General features: G+C 43.2%; 2 protein-coding genes across 5 annotated transcripts in view; one reads left to right on the top strand and one right to left on the bottom strand.

Annotated features, from left to right (window-relative positions):
* The window catches only part of aldh1l2 (aldehyde dehydrogenase 1 family, member L2), a 116,041-nt gene that overhangs the window by 83,229 nt on the left and 10,367 nt on the right, over positions 1-22,445 (top strand). For 3 of the 4 annotated variants that reach the window (XM_041202816.1, XM_041202815.1, XM_041202818.1), the window contains 5 exons: positions 1,011-1,110; positions 1,249-1,347; positions 1,450-1,615; positions 16,970-17,075; positions 21,044-21,243. In XM_041202816.1, coding sequence (XP_041058750.1) covers positions 1,011-1,110; positions 1,249-1,347; positions 1,450-1,615; positions 16,970-17,075; positions 21,044-21,243 — 671 coding nt within the window. Of the gene's footprint in view, positions 1-1,010; positions 1,111-1,248; positions 1,348-1,449; positions 1,616-9,453; positions 9,632-16,969; positions 17,076-21,043; positions 21,244-22,445 lie in introns of those variants that run through there. The other variant, XM_041202817.1, reaches the window with a different exon arrangement.
* nopchap1 (NOP protein chaperone 1) overlaps positions 799-22,445 on the bottom strand; it is a 49,205-nt gene continuing 27,558 nt past the window's right edge. The window contains exon 5 of the mRNA XM_041202822.1: positions 799-1,388. Coding sequence (XP_041058756.1) covers positions 1,382-1,388 — 7 coding nt within the window. The 3' untranslated portion in view covers positions 799-1,381. The remainder of the gene's footprint in view (positions 1,389-22,445) is intronic.

The raw sequence follows: 22,445 nt of genomic DNA, 5'->3' as shown, positions 1-22,445 counted from the left end.
ATATGAAAAGCTTCAACAACATGTCTTTTCTCAGCAATGCTGAGCTCTTGGAAAATCCTGGAGATCTTTGAAGAATTAAACCGCTGCCTCACTCATGATAACACCAGTGACATTGTGCATAACTTTTTTGGTTGCTGTGCAGAGCCTATAGATCACTGCAACACTGTGTTTGTTTGGGAAAATAACTGTAAACATGAGATATATCAATTGTGCACAGAAAGATAATGATACACAGATGCAAATAGAGAGAATTTCAGACCAGAATGAGAAAAGTGAAAAGACAAATGCTGGAAAAGAGACAGAAATGTGGAGTAGCTCAGAACGATGTACAAGATGGAGAATAGCCTTTTTGATCTTTTACTCTTTGTATCTTTATGATGTGGTGGAAAAGATAAACAGTAACCTGGGTCATGGGAGCAGAAGGTGCGGCTGAAGAAGACAGTAAAGGTAGTTGGTGAGGATACCTCACGGAATTGGAAAACCCCCTTAGGGGAGGGAGATTGGTAGAGAATTGAAAGTTTAGAACGAAGGCAACCTTCTGTGACAGACTTAGTCATTTTAATAAGCAGGTAAAGAGGTAGATTCATAGTACTCTAGAGTACAGTTGATGATTCACCAGCAAAAATGGCTCATAATGGAACATGTGGGGGGTAAAATCTTCTTAGGAATTTGCCTTTTTTTAAACTGAACTGTAGCACCCCCTACACAGAGAGAAACATCGGATACAAATAAATGCAGTTTGATTCTTGCCTTCCAGAAACCACTAACATTCCATCATCCAGTAAGTTTCAATGACAATTTGCAGAAGTAAAGGTTTATTTTTACTACCTAAGAGCAGTTATACACAGATTTCTGATACAGCTTCACCTCTCAGCAGTGTGACTGAGATTGTAACAGGAATCTGCGTTCAATTGGGATTGGCTCCTGCAGGAGTAGACGGTTATTGTTGAAAAATATTAAACTAGATAGGGATGACTGATGATAACTGAGCTTTAACATCTGTTTAACAGCTGTGCTGTGAGTAATCTGAAAAAGGTCTCTTTGGAACTGGGTGGAAAATCGCCGCTCATCATCTTCAATGACTGTGACCTTGACAAGGCTGTGAGAATGGTGAGTGCTGCCAGAGATATCCCAGTCATTCCAACTCTGCTGTCTTCTTAGCCTTTCAGAAAATGAGGACTGGTCCCAGTTCTTGTTCACCGAATACAGCATTAGTCCATGTAATCCTTACTCTTTGCTCCCCTTCAGGGAATGGGAGCGGTCTATTTCAATAAGGGGGAGAACTGCATTGCTGCTGGCCGTTTGTTTGTTGAAGAGTCTGTCCATGATGAATTTGTTCGGCGAGTGGTAAGTCATTGTGAAATCCTTCTTGTTCAGTGTTCTACAGCCTGAAAGAGAAAATGCACATATACGGTCTTGTATTGTACCTCCCATCCTATTTTCATATAGGTTGAAGAGATTAAGAAGATGAAAATTGGTGATCCTTTGAACAGGTCAACAGATCATGGACCACAAAACCATAAAGCTCATCTGGAAAAGCTGCTTGAATATTGTGAAATTGGAGTGAAGGAAGGAGCAACACTGGTATATGGGGGAAAATCCGTTTTACAACCTGGTATGAAGCCTTCCATTGAAATGGATCGAAAACACAACTGTAAATTTTCTTGTGGTTCAGTTGAACAGTGTTTAGTGCTCTCATTTTCACACTCACTTCAAATGAAATCAAAGGCAGGCACAGAAGACTGGAGGACTAAAAGGTGATAGAATGCAACAAAGCCGAGGATGTGTACTGCTATAGGAACAAGATTTGGCCATTTAAGCCCTTGAGCCTGTACCAACATTCAGTGGAATCATGGCTGATCTATGACCTAACTTCATATAACCACCTCCGCCCCATATCCCTATAGATAACAAAAATCCATCAATCTCAGATAACTGATCCAGCATCAATTGCTGTTAGTGGAAGAGAGTTCCAAACTTCTACCACCCTTTGTGTGTAGAAGTGTTTCTTAATTTCACTTCTGAAAGGCTCTAATTTTTAGACTCTCCCTCCTAGTCCTCTGAAATAGCTTCAGTGGAAATAGTTTCCCTCTATCCGTACCAGCTCTTCCCCCACCTCTTAATATCTTAAAAACTTCAATCAAATCACACCTTAACCTTCTAAATTCCAGAGGATACAATCTTAGTTTATTTAATCTCTCCTTGTAGTTTAACCCTTGGAATCTAGGTATCATTCTTGTAAATCTATGCTACTCCCTCCATGGCCAATATATCCTTCCTGCGCAGTGATGCCCAAAACTGCTCACAGTAGCTCTCGGCGTGGTCTAACAAAGGCTTTGTATATCTGAAACATGACTTTCTACTCCCTTATTTCCATCATTCCCTTAGCCTTTCTATTTATTTTCTGTACCTATTCATAACATTTTAATGATCTGTGTACCTAATTCCCTAAGTCTTTTTGCACCCCAGCTTTTCTAACTTGTCCCCATTTGGAAAGTATCCTATCTCTCCTGTAAGATTCTAGGATTTGGAGCCACAGGTACCTAAGATAGACAGTAACTATTTGTAAGTAACTTTAAGATAATTTATTAAGGAACCACTGTTTAGATATGATGCATTAACTAATTAGACAGAAAAAGTACACAATCCATGATAGTTGATGCTGGATGGACAGTTGGCACAGTGAACATACAAACATATGTACAAACGTATGAATTAGGAGCAGGAGTAGGCCACTTCGCCCCTTGAGCCTGCTTCGCCAATCAATAAGATCATGGCTGACCTGAATGTAACCCCACATTCCGGCCTACCCCTGATAACCTTTCACCCCCTTGTTAATCAAGAACCTATCTAGCTCTGCCTTAAAAATATTCAAAGACTGTCTTCCTCAAAAGGCAGTGGAAGTAGAGTTCCAAAGACTCACAACCCTCTGAGAGAAAAAATTTCTCCTCATCTCTGTATTAAATGAGCAACCCCTTATATTTAAAAAGTGATCCCTAGTTCTAAATTCTCCCACAAGAGGAAACATCCTCTCCACATCCAAAACAAAAACAGAATTACCTGGAAAAACTCAGCAGGTCTGGCAGCATCGGCGGAGAAGAAAAGAGTTGACATTTCGAGTCCTCATGACCATTCGACAGAACTAGGTGAATCCCAGGGAGGGTTGAAATATAAGCTGGTTTAAGGTGGTGGTGGTGGTAGGGGGTGGGGGGGAGAGGAGTTGGGTCGGGGGAGAGACACATTCACCCTGTCAAGACCCCTCAGGATCTTAAATGTTTCAATCAAGTCACCTCTTACTCTTCTAAACTCCAGTGGATACAAGTCTAACCTGCCCAGCCTCTCCTCATAAGACAACCTGCCCATTCCTGGTATTAGTCTAGTAAACCTACTCTGAACTGCTTCTAATACTTTTACATCTTTCCTTAAATAAGGAGACCAGTACTGTACACTGTACTCCAGATGTGGTCTCACCAATGACCTGTACAACTGAAGCATAACCTCTGTACTTTTGTAATTAATTTCCCTCACAAAAAATGATAACATTCTATTAGCTGTCCTAATTACATGCTGTACCTGCATACTAACCTTTTGTGACTCATACACTCGGACACCCACATCCCTCTGGATCTCAGAGCTCTGCAATCTCTCACCATTTAGATAACCTTTTTTAATCTTCCTGCCAAAATGAAGAATTTCACATTTTCCCATGCTATACTCCATTTGCCAGACCTTTGCCCACTCACTTAACCTATCTATCACTTTGTAGCCTCCTTACGTCCTCTTCACAATTTACTTTCCTACCTATTTTTGTGTCATCAGCAAATTTAGCAACTATTCCTTCGGTCCCTTCATCCAAGTCATTTATATAAATTGTAAAAAGTTGAGGTCCCAGCACTGATCCCTGTGGCACACCACTCGTCACATCCTGCTAACCAGTAAAAGTCCCATTTTTGTGAACTCTCTGCTTCCTGTTAGCTAGCCAATCTTCTATCCATGCCAATGTGTTATACTCTACACCATGAGCTTTTATTTTCTGCTGTAACCTTTGATGTGGCACTTTATCAAATGCCTTCTGGAAATCCAAGTACAGTACATCCACCGATTCTCCTTTATCCACAGCACATATGACCTTTTCAAAGAACTCCAATAAATTGGTTAAACATGATTTCCCTTTTACAAAATCTTGTTGACTCTGCCTGATTGCCTTGAATTTTTCTAAGTGCCCTACCATAACATCTTTAATAATAGCTTCTAACATTTTCCCTATGACAGATGTTTGGCTCACTGGCCTATAGATTCCTGCTTTCTGTCTCCCTGCATTTTTGAATAAAGGAGCTAGATTTGCTATTTTCTAATCTAATGGAATCTTCCTTGAATCTAGGGAATTTTGGAAAATTAAAACCAATGCATCAACTATCTCATTAACCACTTCTTTCAAGACCTCAGGGTGATGTTGGTAGTGCAGTGGATGTTATGTACATGAATTTTAGCAAGGCATTTGACAAGGTCCCACATGGCAGGTTGGTCAGGAAAGTAAAAGCCCATGGGATTCAGGGTAATGTGGAAAACTGGATAAAAGGTTGGCTTTGTAACAGGAAATAAAGGGTAATGGTCGATGGATGCCCTTGCGAATGGAAAGTTGTCTCAAGTAGTGTTCCATAGGGCTCGGTGTTGGGACCCTTGCTGTTTGTGTTATATATTAATGATTTGGACGTGAACGTGGGGGGCACAGTTGGGAAATTTGCAGATGACACAAAGATTGGCCGAGTAGTGGATAGTGTAGAGGATAGCCATAATCTCCAAAACGATATAGATGCGTTGGTGGAGGGGGCAGTAAAGTGGCAGCTAGATTTTAACATAGAGAAGTGTGAGGTCATACATTTAGGGAGGTCAAACAGTTACAGGGATTACAAAATAAATGGGAATATACTAAGAGGGGTAGATGAAGCGAGAGATCTTGGTGTACAAGTACACAGGTCCTTGAAGGCAGCAATTGAAGTAGACAAGGTTGTAAAGAAGGTACATGGAATGCTTTTCTTCATTGGCAGAGGTATAGAATATGAAAGTAAGGATATAATGTTGTAATTGCATAAAACACTGGTGAGGCCACAACTGGAGTTTGTGTGCAGTTCTGGTCACCACATTACAGGAAGGATGTAATAGCTCTGGAGAGAGTGCAGAGGAGGTTTACAAGAATGTTGCCAGAGTTAGAAAAGTGTAGCTACAAGGAGAGATTGGATAGGTTGGGGTTATTTTCCTTAGAACAAAGGCGGCTGAGAGGTGACTTGATTGAGGTGTACAAAATTATGAGGGGAATAGATAGAGTGGACAGGATAAAATTGTTTCCCTTGATGGAGAATTCTAGAACCAGGGCACATAGATTCAAGATAAGTGGCAGAAGGTGTAGGGGGGGACATGAGAAAGAACTTTTTTTATGCAGAGGGTAGTGGGTGTCTGGGATTCACTGCCCAAGTTGGTGGTAGAGGGAGAAACTTTAAACTCTTAAAAAGTACCTGGATCTGTACCTAAAGTGCTGTAAGCTGCAGGGCTATGGGCCAGGTGCAGGAAGGTGGGATTAGAAAGGGCACATGGGTGTCCTTGGGTTGGCATGGACAAGATGGGCCGAATGTCCTCCTTCCATGCTGTGACTTTTCTATGGTTCTATGTCCGTCCAGACCTGGGGATTTGCCTATAGGCCCAACAGCATGCTCAATACCACTTGCCTGGTGATTGTAATTTTCCCGAGTTCCTTCCTCCCTTCTATTTCCTGATTTACAGCTATTTTCAGGATGTTACTTGTGTCCTCTATAGTGAAGACCAAAGCAAAATACCTGTTTAATTCATCTGCCATCTCCCTACTTTCCATTGTCAATTCCTCAGACGCACTTTCTATAGGACCAATGCTCATTTTGTTAACTTTTCTTATTTAAATACTACTAGCTAGCTTTCTCTCATATTCTAATTTTTCCCTCCTTATTAACCTTTTTGTCATTCTCAACTGTTCTTTATATTCTTTCCAATCTTCTGACCTGCCACCCTTCTTTGCATAATTGTATGCTTTTACTTTAAGTTTGATACTGTCTTTAAATTTTTTAGTTAACCATGGATGGTGGGCCTGCCCCTTGAAATTTTTCTTTCTTATTGGAATGTATATATTCTGTGTATTCTGAAATATCCCTTTAAGTATATGCCACTGAACTTCTTTTGACATAACCCTTAACGTCATTTGCCAGTTCACTTTAGCTAGCTCTGCTTTCATGCCCTCATCATTGCCCTTATTTAAGTTTAAAATACTAGTCTTGGATGCACTCGTTTCTCCCTCAAAGTGAACGTAAAATTCAATCATTTTATGATTGCTGCTACCTAGGGGTGCTTTCACTAAGACCTAGGGGTGCTTATCAATTAATCCTAGCTCATTGCTCAATACCAGGTCTGGTATAGCCTGCTCTCTGGTTGGCTCCAGAATGTGCTATTCTAAGAAACTATCCTGAAAACATTCAATGAACTCTTCATCTACACTACCTTTGTCCATCTGATTTTTCCAGTTTATATGTAGATTAAAATCCCTCGTGATTATTGCTGTACCTTTCTGGCAAGCTGCAATTACCTCTTCTTTTATACTCTGTCCTACAGTGTAGTTACAGTTAGGGGACCTGTACACCACTCCCACAAGTTACTTCTTGCCTTTATTATTCCTCATCTCAACCCAAACTGCTTTTACATCCTGGTTTCCTGAACTTAGGTCATCCCTCTCTAATGTGCTAATAGCATAATTAATTAACAGCCACCCCTACACCTTTTCCTAACTTCCTGCCCTTCCTAAGTGTCACATACCCTTCAATATTCAGGACCCAATCTATATCATCCTGTAGCCATGTCTCTGTAATGGCGATCAGTTCATACTTATTTCTATTTACGCTATCAGTTCATCTGTTTTGTTTCGAATGCTACGTGTGTTTAAATACAGAGCCTTTGGTTTTGTCCTTTTGCTATTTTTGTAGCATCTAGCCTTATCTGCTGATTTACTCTTAGATTTGTTTTCTCTGTCCCTTCCTGTCACAGTCTATTTATAATTTCCCATATTAATACATCTCTCTCTCTTGCCTTGTCCCTGCCTTTTGTTTTACCACATCTTCCCAAATTTGATCCCTTGCCCCTACTATCCAGTTTAAAAAACCCTCTCCATGTCCCTAGTTAGGTGGCTCACGAGGACACCAGCACCAGCACAATTCAGGTGTAGACAGCACCAATGGTACAGATCCCACTTTCCCCATTACTGGTGTTAGTGCCCCACAAACCATAGCTCACTTCTCCCACACCAGTCTTTGAGGCACTCATTCATTTCTCTAATCTTAATTGTCCTGTGCCAATTTGCATGTGGCTCAGATAATAATCCAAAAATTATTACCTTTGAGGTTCTGCTTCTTAATTTGGTGCCTAGCTCATCATACTGACTATGCAGAGCCTCCTCCCTCATCCTATCTATGTCATTGGTACCTGCATGGACCACGACCACTGGATTCTCACCCTCGCATTGCAAGTTTCTCTCCAGCCATGAGCAAATATCCCGAACCCTGGCACCGAACAGGCAACAAAGCCATCTGAACTCTCACTCTTTGCTACAAAGACCAGTGTCAATCCCCTCAGTATACTGTCTCCTACTACCACTACGTTCCTTTTTGCTCCCCCAACTTGGATTGCTTCCTGTACTGTGGCACCATGGTCAGTTTTCTCATCCACCCTGCAGCCCCTGCTCTCATCCAAACAAGCTGAGAGAACCTCAAACCTATTTGACAAATGCAGAGTCTTACATTCCTGCCCTCTGGGTTCCCTTACCTGCCTCACTAGCAGTCATACCCTCCTGTCCCTGGCCACTGACCAAATCAGAAAACCCTATCCTAAATGGTGTGACTGCCTCCTGGTATAAAGCATCCAGTTAACTTTCCCCCTCCCTGATGTGTTGCAGAGTCGGCAGTTCAGCCTCCAGCTCATTGACTCTGAGCCGAAGTTCCTCAAGCCGCAAACACTGCAGGTGTGTTTGCCCTGGATCACAATGTTATCCAAAAGCTTCCACGTGTGGCAGCCTTGACATAACACCTGTCCTGCCATCCTTAATGTGTTTTAAATAATTTCTTAATTATATGATTCACTTATTTATTTTTTTAAATATATTTTATTAATTTTACCACCAAATCGTTTACTATTTTAAACTTTAGTGATAGAACAGAACTTACCCACTTACCAGATACTCACCAAACAGCCAGCTCCTTTCCCTGTAGTAGAGCAAGAACCAATTTCTATGGGGCAAGAAAAATAGAAAGAGGACATCTCCTCCCCTTCACTGAACTCCCCTCTCACCAAACTCCAATTCTTCACTTAGTTAGTCAGCTGCACTCCATTTGCCTTGACTGCACTAAAGAGCCCTGAATTTATGGTAAACTGAACTGGGGCTACAGTAACCAGATTCAACCAGTTAGCTAATTAACTACTCAGCTCCTACAGCTGAGAGTGAGTTTACCCTGTCTAAACTGCAAGAAAAGAAGAACTTAGCCTGCTTACACAACATTTTTTAGTTACTGCTAATTACAGACTAGATTAGATTTTAAGAGCAAAATTTAAGAACAAAATTAACAGTTAAAACTCCCCTCTCACCAAACTCCAAGTCATCACTCAGTCAGCTGCACTCAGTTTGCCAAGGCTGCACTAAAGAACCCTGAATTTGTAGCATGTGTTGATCTCAGTAGTTTGTGGCAACAGCATTCTGCTTTCTAGTTGAAGTGGTAGGGGAATCTTGCCCCAGTCTTCCTCCTCCTCCCCATCTATCTGAATGAAAGCAGCTGCCAAAGAGTATTGCCACCTCACCAGGACACCCGCGGTATCTGCCCAGTATAACACCGCTGTGTGTATGTGTATATATATATATAAAAAATATATTTTATATACATATATATATAATTTATATTTATTTTTATATTTTATATATATGTATATTATATATATATTAAAGGCTGGCAGCTATCTAACTATTCTGACCAATGGATACAGGACAGGTACTCCAAACATCAGGGTGGTTACCAACCCACCCTGTTCGTCACCCTACTCGAGGTCAGCTTTTTGGTTTACATCCTGCTGAGGGTCATATCCTGGCCCTTTTTAAACACTTGCATAGAAAAGGAGGGAACAGGATGCCGTCTTAACAACTTGGGAATGTCAACATGGCAGTCTGAACTAAGTGACCCTGCCTGTTTCCACAGACTGTTTAAAAATTGCTGCCTTTTTCAAAAGCTTTTTAGGGCATGTTATATTATGCATAAAACATCTGTTTATTCAAGACCCGAATTTCCTACAATTTTATATTGTAATTCACTTGCTAGAGTTTTGCCTATTAACTTAATATATCAAAGCCTATTGTAATTTAATGCTTTAATCTACACTGATTATAATCATGGGCAGGATTTTTAGTTCAGTGGGCGCCGCAATCGCCGGGTCACAGAGCGGCTGGGGAACTGACCCCCGACTGCGATCGGCCCCCAACCGCCAACTGACGGCCAGCCAGCATGAAAGGCGCACTGAAAGGCTCAGTACTGCTGGGGTGGAAGTGGAAGGAGAGCTATCGTTGAAGTCAGCGTGGGCGTGGGGAGCGCGGAATTAAAGCTCTCTGAAGGCAGAGGGCTACCTCAGGGAGATGAAGAATATAAATGCAAAAAATAAAGATTTTAAAAACCCGGAAAAAAATGCCCACGCATCAGAATCAGTCACCCGAACATATGGATGATGAAAATTCTGTCCAAACATTTTTTTAAAATTCATATCGGAAACCTCATCCCGCCCTACAATGAGGTTTCCTGAAAAATGCAAAGGCTGCCTGGCCGATTTGCTTGCCTGCCAATCATAGCGTAGACAAACAATGAAAAATCTCAGTTAATTACTACTTTAATGGCCTTAATAAGCCTCTTAATTGTCGGTGGGCACACTTCTGACTCTTGTGCATGCCCACCGACCAAAATATCACGCAAGTGCACGATGATGTCAGGACGCTCGCCCAATGTCATCACATGCTATTTCACACTTGAGTGGGTTGGGGTTTGGGCATGTGCCTGGATGCCGAGTGAAAAATTCTGCCCCATGTATCTTTGTGTCATTGACAAATTTGGATTTGTGTTTTTTTTATACTAGCATCTAAGTCATTAATGAATACAGTGAAGAGTTGGGGCCACAATACTGATGTTTTCCAGGCAACATTAGTCACATCCTGCCAATTAGATTACCTGTCCATAATCCCAACTCTGACTCTTACTGCTAAACAGATTTCTTAACCAGGTCAGTAATTTGCTTTCAATTCCATGAAAGCCAATAAAAGTGTCAATAGCAGAAACTGCAAGCACTTGAAACTTCTTTATGTTGTGTAAACAAACATTGTTCAATTGACAGCATAGATCAGAGAGCCAGAACTGTCAATCAAGCAATGTTTTCCCTGGGACCCAGATGTTTCAGTAATCTAATGCATGTCTGATCCCTAGCCAAGAATGCTTAATGAAGCTTGGCTGAGAGCCCAGAAATCCATTAGCCTGTTCAAACAGCTGTGATGTATGTGGAACCCTTGCCCCAGAAAGAGTCAGTGGGCAGTAACTTCTGAGCTTCCCAGCATTAGGTTGGGGCAGGGGTACCCCGAAAGATGCGATGGGGAATACCTCTCGGAACTTCACAGATAAGGGTTTGCACGGCAATTACCCAGAAGTGCAATCTTCCTTTGGGCAATTGCCCTGCACTGGGAATCATCCAAAAATGTTACTTAAATCGTAAATTTCGGATAGTTCTGGCTGTGTTACACAGTTACCTAGAAAAGGTTAGCAGCATTAAAACCTCTTGTTCCTTCTGGGTAACTATTGTAAACACCCAGACCAACTCCCCCATGGGACTTCCCCCACACTCCCGACACCCACCCCCAGGGGCTCCCCCAACCCACCAACTAACTTCTCCCTGGCCTGTCAATTTCAATGGGACATTTAACTTACCTGGTTTACAGTAGCTAGTGCTGTAAAAAGGGGGCATGTCCTTCAATCCAACCCAGTGTGTGTGGAACCTGTACCCCAGTGAGAGTCAGTGTGTGTGTGGTATCCATGCCTCAGTGAGAGTCAGTGTGTGTGGAATCCATGCCCCAGTGAGAGTCAGTGTGTGTGGAATCCATGCCCCAGTGAGAGTCAGTGTGTGTGGAACCTGTACCCCAGTGAGAGTCAGTGTATGTGGAACCTGTACCCCAGTGAGAGTCAGTGTATGTGGAACCTGTACCCCACTATGAGTCAGTGTGTGTGGAACATGTACCCCACTGAGAGTCAGTGTATGTGGAACCTGTACCCCAGTGCCAGTCAGTGTGTGTGGAACTCGTACTCTCGTGAGCATTGGTTTCTGTGAAACCCATATCCCAGTGAGCTTCAGTTTCAGTCTCTTATGAGGGACTTCACCAAATGCCTCTAGAAGTCCATATAAATATACCTCTGCCCACTACTTTAGTCACCTATTCAAAAAATGTAATTAGATTTGTTTAGCATGACCTACCCTTTATAAATTCATGCTGTCTCTCACTGATTAGAAGAAAATTTTCAAGGTTTTCAGTCACTCTAACTTTAATTATAAACTACAGCAATTTCCTCACTGCAATCGTTAAGCTAAATAGTCTATAATTGTCTGGTTTCCCTCTCTCACCTTTCTTACATAGCGGAATGACATGAGCAATTTTCCAGAATTGGAAAATTTCTGAATTGAGAGAGCTTTGGAAGATTATAGTCAGGGTATCTGCAATATTCTCACCTACTTCCTTTAAAACCATAGGAATCTGTTAGGTCCTGGGAATTTGTCTCTTTTTAGTGCCATTAATTTCTCTATTACTGTTATCTTGCTTAGGTTACTCTTGGTGAGTTCCTGTCCCTGATTCAACATTAGTTCTGTGGGATTTCTGGCATGCTGACTCCTTGCTCTACAGTAAATACTGAAACAAAATAATTCAGTATGTCCTTCATGCCTTTATTATCATTGACAACATCACCATTATCAGTTTTCTGCATTCACACATTGCTTTTGACCACTCTCTTTTCCCATATAAATTGTTTTTAGTATTGATTTTGATGTCCCTTCTAAGTTTCTCTACATGCTCTCTTTTCATAGCTTCCTATTTGTTTTGTTTTTTATTTATTCTTTGTACCTTTCTCATACACCATGATCTGTGCCATCTTTTCTTTTTGGATTTTTGTATGCTTTCTTTTTTAGTTTTATGTAGTCTGTTATGTCTTCAATTGTCCACGGTTGTCTTTTTTTGGCAAATAGAACTCTTGCTCTTTCGGGCTATAAACTGATTCTGTGTCATGTTAAATAAAAACAAAATGCTGGAAGTACTCAGCAGGTCTGGCAGCAACTGTGGAGCGGGAAACAGAGTTAACGTTTTGAGTTGGATGTTACTAATCTTTTTTGAACACCTTCCAATTTCCCATTAATAGATGTACCCAGTTTGCTGTGGAAAGACTCTGGGCGGAATCTTGTGGAGGCAACGGGGGTCTTGCCTGCTGGCTGGTGAGCTGATGAGAAACCCACATTGCCTTCTTTGGGGAAGTCCCGCTGAACCACGAGTCAATCAGGCAGCTAAGAGGCCACTGGCAAGCCTACCACAGGATCAGGACATTGGGGGGAGGGGGTATCACACCCACCAAGAGCCAGCAGCTCTTTTACTCAGCAGCATCACCGGTGGCTGCTGCCAGAAGACACCTACCAGAGGCCCAGGATTACTGAGTGACCCAGACCAGAGATTAATAATGGCAGGAGGCAGGTCACGGGTAGGGGATAGACAGCAAGGGCAGGGGGATGGCTCTCGGAAGGCAGCTCCCTTTCCTGATGCTAGAGTGCGATTGAAGGAGGCCCACCCCTCTCGGGAGACGACAAACAGCCCACACAGGTTTACTTGTCATCCTCCCAGCATGGTGACAGGCTCATTCACAGCTGAGTTAATATTAACAGCAGCAGCATGAGGCCCTTAAGTAGTCATTAGATGTCCACTAAAGGCCCTCAATTGGTGACAGGGCAAGAAGGTTGACCACTGGCTTCCCTCCCTGGAGTTAATCGTAGTCGATGTGGGAAGCTGTTGATGAAGGTGTTCAGCATTGGATCCTGGACTATAGGGAAAGTCTGGGATCTCGCCAAGGCAGACAGGCAGGCTGGGCCGGACATTTTGGGGGGGTGGGACGGGAAACAGTGGAATGGCAAGGCCTTGGAGAGGCCTCCAATGGGCACAGGGGACCCATAAAGGAAGTGCCCTTCTTGACTGGCCACTGTAGGTTAAATCCCACCAGTGGCAGGAGTCCTTCAGTGATCATTAATTTGATATAGAAGGGGATTCACCCACGGGCAGGTGGGCCTCCAAACGGCACCCCTGCCAGTAGTAAAACTGTGGCAGAGTGGATGGATATGTACCGGGAATGATGCCCATTGCATGGCACCGCCCCACCTCCCCCACTACGAAGCTGTCTGTGGGGGCCATAAGATGCAGCCCATGGTTTTCTGAAACAATCTCGGGGCCTCTCAAAAATTTCATTCCATTCCTGATGTGTTCATCTGTTTATCCCAATTAAACTGCAAAAGTTAAAATCCTCCATTAAAACCACTTTGCCTCTGCTTGTCTAATCTCAGCGTTTAGACAAGCTGGTACTTTACAGCTACTACCAGGGCTTGTGTACACAACCCTCACTACATTCTTAAATCCTTTTCTATTCCTTCTACCCATAAAGCCAGCTAAATAAAGGTTAAATATTAATGATGGGGCTGCTACTGGTTAATGACGGGGCTGCTATTGGTTAATGATGGGGGCTGCTACTGGTTAGTGATGCGGTTGCTACTTGTTAATGATGGGGCTGCTACTGGTTAATGATGGGACTGCTACTGGTTAATGATGGGGGCTGCTACTGGTTAGTGATACAGTTGCTACTGGTTAATGATGGGGGTTGCTACTGGTTAATGATGGAGCTGCTACTGGTTAATGACGGGGGCTGCTACTGGTTAATGATGGAGCTGCTACTGGTTAATGATGGGCTGCTGCTGGTTAATGATGGGGGCTGATAGGGTTGCTACTGATTAATGATGGAGCTGCTACTGGTTAATGATAGGGCTGCTGCTGTTGAGGGCTAGTGAGAGGAGCAATGTGTAAGTAGTCTTGGTGTCAAATGAGATCTGGAGGCAGTTTATTCACAATGGCTAATCAAGATACACAAAGGATACAAAACAAATCCCTGCCTTCATTGGCAGGGATATTGAGTATAAAAGCTGGGAAGTCATGCTGCAGCTGTATAGAACCTTGGTTAGGCCACACTTGGAATATTGCATGCAATTCTGGTCACTACATTACCAGAAGGATATGGAGGCATTGGAGAAGGTGCAGAGGAGGTTTACCAGGATGCTGCCTGGTCCGGAGGTTATTAGCTTTGAGGAGAGGTTGGAGAAACTCGGATTGTTCTCACTAGAGCGATGGAGATTGAGGGATGACTTGATAGAAGTTTACAAAATTATGAGTGGCATGGACAGAGTAGTCAGAAGCTTTTTCCCAGGGTGGAAGAGTCAATTACTAGGGGACATAGATTTAAGGTGAGAGGAGAAAACTATAGAGGAGATGTGCAGGGCAAGTTTTTTACACAGAGGGTAGTGAGTGTCTGGAATTCGCTGCCAGAGGAGGTGATGGAAGCAGGTACGATAGATTAAGAGGCAGCTTGACAAACACATGAATAGGATGGGAATAGAGGGATACGGACCCCGGAAGTGCAAAATATTTTAGTTGACGGGCAATATGATGGGCGCAGGCTTGGAGGGCCGAAGGGCCTGTTCCTGTGCTGTACTTTTCTTTGTTCTTTGTTCTTTGTAATGAACAAACTGTTCAATGTTGTGAAAAAATATTTTAATGAATTAAACTTCAACTTTTTCAATTTTTGAAATTAAAACCCAAATTTTGACACATTGCATCAATGGGCAGTTAGTAGATAAAGAACACCATATAAGAATCTAACAGTGATAGTCATCACTTTGTTGATCAAAAATTGATTAATAATCAATCAAAAATTGAGTTTAGATTCCCTAGAAAGTGGTGAGGAACAGGCTGGGTGAGACATCGAGTCCTGTGACCTGGGAAAGGGAAATGAGTTCAGGTACAATCTAATACAAAAACAAAATTACCTGGAAAAACTCAGCAGGTCTGGCAGCATCGGCGGAGAAGAAAAGAGTTGACGTTTCGAGTCCTCATGACCCTTCCACAGAACTGAGTGAATATAAGGAGAGGGGTGAATTATAAGCTGGTTTAAGGTGGGGGGGTAAAGAAGTTGTGGGGGGGGTGTGGGGGAGGTGGTGTGGTTATAGGGATAAGCAAACAGTGATAGGAGCAGATAATCAAAAGATGTCACAGACAAAAGAACACAGAGGTGTTGAAGGTGGTGATATTATCTAAACAAATGTGCTAATTAAGAATGGATGGTAGGGCACTCAAGGTACAGCTCTACTGGGGGTGGGGTGGAAAGACTAGCAGGGCATAAAAGATTTAAAAATAATGGAAATAGGTGGGAAAAGAAAAATCTATATAAATTATTGGAAAAAACAAAAGGAAGGGGGAAGAAACAGAAAGGGGGTGGGGATGGAGGAGGGAGTTCAAGATCTAAAGTTGTTGAATTCAATATTCAGTCCAGAAGGCTGTAAAGTGCCTAGTCGGAAGATGAGGTGCTGTTCCTCCAGTTTGCGTTGGGCTTCACTGGAACAATGCAGCAAGCCAAGGAAAGACATGTGGGCAAGAGAGCAGGGTGGAGTGTTAAAATGGCAAGGGACAGGGAGGTTTGGGTCATTCTTGCGGACAGACCGCAGGTGTTCTGCGAAGCGGTCGCCCAGATTACGTTTGGTCTCTCCAATGTAGAGGAGACCGCATTGGGAGCAACGAATGCAGTAGACTAAGTTGGGGGAAATGCAAGTGAAATGCTGCTTCACTTAAAGGAGTGTTTGGGCCCTTGGACGGTGAGGAGAGAGGAAGTGAAGGGGCAGGTGTTACATCTTTTGCGTGGGCATTGGGAGGTGCCATAGGTGGGGGTTGAGGAATAGGGGGTGATGGAGGAGTGGACCAGGGTGTCCCAGAGGGAATGATCCCTACGGAATGCCACCGGGGGGGTGAAGGGAAGATGTGTTTGGTGGTGGCATCATGCTGGAGTTGGCGGAAATGGCGGAGGATGATCCTTTGAATGCGGACACTGGTGGGGTGATAAGTGAGGACAAGGGGGACCCTATCATGTTTCTGGGAGGGAGGAGAAGGTGTGAGGGCGGATGCGCAGGAGATGGGCTGGACACGGTTGAGGGCCCTGTCAACGACCATGGGTGGAAAACCTCGGTTAAGGAAGAAGGAGGACATGTCAGAGGAACTGTTTTTGAAGGTAGCATCATCAGAACAGATGCAATGGAGGTGAAGGAACTGAGAGAATGAGATGGAGTCCTTACAGGAAGCGGGGTATGAGGAGCTGTAGTCGAGGTAGCTGTGGGAGTCGGTAGGCTTGTAATGGATATTGGTGGACAGTCTATCACCAGAGATTGAGACAGAGAGGTCAAGGAAGGGAAGGGAAGTGTCAGAGATGGACCATGTGAAAATGATGGAGGGGTGGAGATTGGAAGCAAAATTAATAAATTTTTCCAAGTCCCGACAAGAGCATGAAGCAGCACCGAAGTAATCATCGATGTACCGGAGAAAGAGTTGTGGAAGGGGGCCGGATTAGGACTGGAACAAGGAATGTTCCACATACCCCATAAAGAGACAGGCATAGCTGGGGCCCATGTGGGTACCCATAGCCACACCTTTTATTTGGAGGAAGTACAATCTATATTGTCTAGCCGTGGATGGAAGTCTCGTCTCAGTATTCAGCTCTGGCTCAGCAGCAATAACTCCATCTCTAATTGTTTTTTTTTGCTCTAGGTTTCTTCATGGAGCCAACAGTGTTCACTGATGTGGAGGATGACATGTTCATTGCCAAGGAGGAATCTTTTGGACCAGTGATGGTCATTTCTAAATTCAAAGATGGGTGAGTTGGATGCTCAAATGGAACTACTGACCTACTGAGTGAGTGGGAAGAGGTTATAGTTTTAAATTCATTTATGGAATGTGAATGTTGCTGGCTAGGCCAGCTATTATTTCCCATCCCTAATTGCCCTTGAGAAGGTGGTGGTGAGCTGCTTTCTTGTACTGCTGCAGTCCATGTGATGTAGGTACAGGTACCGATAGGTAGGTGCTGTTAGGAAGGGAGTTCCAGGATCTTGACCCAGTGGGAACTGCGATATATTTCCAAGTCAGGATGGTGTGTTTCTTGGAGGGGAACCTCCAGGTGGTGGTGTTACCATGTATCTGCTGTCCTTGTCCTTCTAGATGGTAGTGGTCATGGGTTTGGAAGGTGCTGCCTAAGGAGTCTTGGTGAGTTCCTGTAGTGCATCTTGTACATGGTACACACTGCTGCCACTGTGCAGTGATGGTGGAGGGAGTGAATGTTTGTGGATGTGGTGCTCATCAAGTGAGCTGCTTTGTCCTGGATAGTGTCAAGCTTCTTGAGTGTCGTTGGAGCACTCATCCTGGAAAGTGGAGAGTGTTCCATTACATTCCTGACTTGTGCCTTGTAGATGGTGGACAGGCTATGGGGAGTCAGGAGGTGAATTACTCACTGCAGAATTCCCAGCCTCTGACCCGCTCTTGTAGTCACAGTATTTTTATGGCTAGTCCAGTTCAGTTTCTGGTCAATGGTCGCTCCCAGGATGTTAATAGTGAGGGATACAGTGATGGTAATGCCATTGAATGTCAAGAGGCGATGGTTAGATTCTGTATTGTTGAAGATGGCCAATGCCTGGCACTTGTGTGGTGCAAATCTTACTTGTCACTTGTCAGCCCAAACCTGGATATTGTCCAGATCTTGCAGCATTTGGACATGGATTGCTTCAGTATGTGAGGAGTCGTGAATGGTGCTGAACATTGTGCAATCATCAGTGAACATCCCCACTTCTGACCTTATAATGGAGGAAAGGTCATTGATGAAGCAGCTGAAGATGGTTGGGCCAAGGACATTACCCTGAGGAACTCCTGCAGTAATGTCCTGGAACTAACCATCTTCCTTTGTGTTAGGTATGACTCCAATCAGCAGAGAGTTTTCCCCCTGATTCCCATTGACTAGTTTTGCTAGGGCTCCTTGATGCCACACTCGGTCAAATGCTGTCTTGATGTCAAGGACAGTCACTCTCATCTCACCTCAGGAGTTCAGCTCTTTTGTTCATGTTTGAACCAAGGCTGTAATGAGGTCAGACATTGAGTGACCCTAGCGGAACCCAAACTGAGCGTCAGTGAGCAGGTTATTGCTAAGGAAGTACTGCTTGATAGCACTGTTGACAACCCCTTTCATCATTTCATGGTCATTACTGTACAATAAATCAAATGAACTTTAACATAATGGTACAGGCACAACACATAGTGTTGTCTGTTACATTCTGCTATCTCTGTTTTTATCATGGGCTGTGCAGTAACTGCTGTGGAGAGATCTCATTGTGTATCAAAGTCAGAAACAAGTTCTGAAAGAATTTAAGCAAGATTTCTTTGGATAATGAGATACTTTGTTTAATATTTCCCTGTCTAGAATCATGATATGATGCAGTACAGAAAGAAGCCATGCAGCCTATCATAACTTGGCTGGAATTTTGAAAGAACTCCAATTAGCCCCACTCCCCAACTCTTTCACCGTAGTCAAGCAGATTTTTCCATTGAGTAGTCACCCAATTCCCTTTTGAAAGTTATTATTTACTCGCTTCCACAACCTTTTGGGCAGCACATGCCAGATCACAAGACCTCGCTTCATAATTTTCTTTTGCCTCTGGTTCTTTTGCTGTCACCTTAGATCAGTGCTATCTGGTTCTGTCATTGGAAACCATTTCTCCTGTTTACTCTATCAAAAGCCTTCAAGGTTTTGAACAACACAATCAAATTTCCTTTTAATCTTCTCTGCTCCAAAGATAACAACCTCAGTTTCTCTAGTCTCCCCACAGAACTAAAGACTCTCTTCCCTGGAACCATTCCACTAAATCTCCTCTGTACCCTCTCCAAAATCTTATTATCCAAGTGAGGTGGCCAGAATTGAATTCAGATCCCTTCATCGGGCCTAACCAGTGTGTAAAGGTTAGCCAACCTCCTTGGATTTGTACTCCACTCCTTTATTTATAACGCTAAAGATCCATATGTCTTTTTAACAGCCGACTCAATATGTCTTACGTGCTTCAATGATTTGTGTAGACATTGCAAGGGTCTCTGTTTAATTTATTTTATTTCATTTAATTTAGATTGTCTCTTCTTATTCTTCCTGCTAAAATGAATTATTTCAGACTTATGTTAAATTTTATCTGCCATGTGCCTGCCCATTTCTATGTCCTCCCCAAGTCTGTTACCATCCTCCTCACTATTTACTACATTTAGGTTTTGTGTTATCTGTAAACTTTGAAATAATGCTTTGAATACCCAGGTCTAGACCAATAATTTCCAACAAAAATAGCTATGGACCCAATACTTGGGAGTACCTCTATTCAGTTCCTTCAGTTTGGAAAAGCAACAATTCACCATTACTCTGCATAAGATCAAAGAACTAAGAGCAGGAGTTGGCCATTCAGCCCCTCAAGCTTGCAATGCCGTTCATAAGATCATGGCTTTAACTCTACTTTCCTGCCTGCCCCTTTCACTCCTTTGTTAATCATGCGCCCATCTGGATGGGGTGGCTTTTTTCCTTTGAGTGCCACCAATTTTTCAAATTCTTCTTTATTATCAGTTTTTAATCCTGTCCAATTTCTGTACTACCTTCTTTACTACTACAGTTGCAGCATCCTCTTCTTTAGTGTAGACAAATGCAAAATGCTCATTTAGTACCTTAACCATACCTGCTGCTTCCACACGATTATCTTTTTGGTCCCTAATCACCCTTGCTTGTAAAAACTAATCTATTCTCATACACGCCCTTTGACTCTTTCATTTCCTTTTTCAGTTCTCTCCTATAATTTTTTTTGTATTCAACTTGATTCTCTTACACACCTGTCATTTAACATAAGCTTTGTTTTTCTAGCTTATTTTAATTTCTAACTTTGATCATCCAGGAAGCAGTAGTTTTGGATGCCCTTCCTTTCCCCTTATGAGAATGCCTCCAGTCTGTACACAAACTAGCTGCTCCTCGAAGGCCTTTCATTGCCTATTCCTCTATAGAGACTTGGTTTTAAGATTTTTCTGTGTATAGAGAGACTTTGTTCAAGGTTTCTCTGGATATAGAGAATCTCCATCCCTATCAATGAGTAAACTTTGAATGACTGTACTTCATATCAAATATAACTTGAGTAGAATTTCAAAGCCTGTCCACCACCTACAAGACACAAGTCAGGAGTGTGATGGAATACTCTCCACTTGACTGGATGATTGCAGGTCCAGCAACACTCAAGAAGCTTGACACCATCCAGGACAAAGCAGCCCACTTGATTAACACCCCATCCACCACTGATGTACACTGGCAACAGTGTGTGCAATCTACAAGGTGCAGCAACTCACCAAGGCTCTTTTGACAGCACCTTCCAAACCCACAACCTCTACCATCTAGAAGGCAGCAGATTGATGGGAACACCGCGACCTGGAAATTCCCCTCCAAGTCACTCACCATTCTGACTTGGAAATGTATCGCTGTTCCTTCACTGTCGCTGGGTCAAAATCCTGGAACTCCCTTCCTAACAGCACTGTGGGTGTACCTACACCACAGGGACTGCAGCGGTTCAAGAAGGCAGCTCACTGCCACCTTCTCAAGGGCAGTTAGGGATGGGCAATAAGTGCTGGCCTTGCCAATGATCCCTATGTTCTGTGAAAGCATAATAAAAAAGAGTTTTAAGACTACTGTAATCTGTTTTTGAAGAAATATTTAGGTAGTTATGAGATGAAAAGTACATTCCATTGTGAAGTGCTAATTTTAATCTCTTTATGTTCACTTGATTTCAGAGATGTTGATGGAGTATTGCATCGGGCAAATAATACAGAGTTTGGTTTAGCATCGGGAGTTTTTACAAGGGACATTGGGAAAGCGATGTATGTGAGCGATGGACTTGATGCTGGAACTGTATTTATCAACACATATAATAAAACTGATGTTGCAGCTCCTTTTGGGGGCTTCAAACAGTCTGGATTTGGGAAAGATTTGGGTAAGTTTATGCTTTATTCAGAAACACAGCTCACAGAGTGTGAGGCTCACAGGAGACTGTTGCAGGATTTTATGCTTATTGCTGGACCACACAAGTGCCTTCACATTAAAGCATTCACTCTGTGACTGAGCAGAGAGTATTATGCTAAACCCCAGGACTGAATAAACTGAGCATAAGGTCGCTGAACCTGGGGGACTGGCCCTGGTCTGACTGACCCTGGAGGACTGGCCCTGGTCTGACTGACCCTGGGGGACTGGCCCTGGTCTGGCTGACCTTGGGGAGTTGACCCTGGAGCACCAGCCTTGGTCTGACTGACCCTGGGGCACTGGCCCTGGGCTGGCTGACCCTAGGGCACTGGCCCATGAATGACTGACCCTGGGGGGGGCTGGCCATGGTCTGGCTGACCCTGGGGGACTGGCCCTGGTCTGGCTAACCTTGGGGGGTTGATCCTGGGGCATTGGCCCTGGTCTGGCTGACCTTGGGAGGGTTGACCCTGGGGCACTGGCCCTGATCTGGCTGACCCTTGGAGGGCTGATCCTGGAGCACCAGCCCTGGTCTGGGTGACCCTGGGGCTTTGCCCATTGATTTTTGGATATCAGACCTTCTAGAGGGATGTGAAGTTGATGTCAGGATTGAGCCATTTTCAAATGTGGAACCGATTTTAAATTCATTTGGCAGGAGGGTGGGGGAACAGGGCAAGAGGTAGCATTAAACCAAGAGATGAGGCTTGTTAAAGGCAAAGAGTAATGGAGATACCATGGATTGGGAGAGATATAAAGAACAGCAAAGGGATATAAAAAGTAGTTAAACTGCAGAAAGGGAATACAGAAGAAATGAGAGAAATCAGGGACAATACTAAAGGATTTTACAAATGTATTGAGAATCAGAGGGAGGTAAAAAGTAATGTGAGAACCCCTTAATGACACAGCTTATACTGTCATTTCATTCAGGAAGTGGCATCCTTGCTAAATAGCTGTTCTGTATGGGCCTTTACAACAAGTGATTAGGATAAAGTATCAGACATGCAAGGAAAAGTGAAAATAAATCACGAGGCAGAATTAACTAAATTAAATACAAGCAAAATAATTGTAATGGTAAAAAAAGTAAGATAAAAGATAAACAACTCTCCAGGGCCTAATGGTCCAGGTGTTAAAAGAATGAAGTGAGAAAATTGTTGATATGTTAGTCATGATCTTTCAAAA

This window comes from Carcharodon carcharias, chromosome 13 (assembly GCF_017639515.1).
Source record: "Carcharodon carcharias isolate sCarCar2 chromosome 13, sCarCar2.pri, whole genome shotgun sequence".
In the NCBI taxonomy this organism is placed as follows: Eukaryota; Metazoa; Chordata; class Chondrichthyes; order Lamniformes; family Lamnidae; genus Carcharodon; species Carcharodon carcharias.
This window is presented reverse-complemented; position numbering and strand designations above follow the sequence as displayed.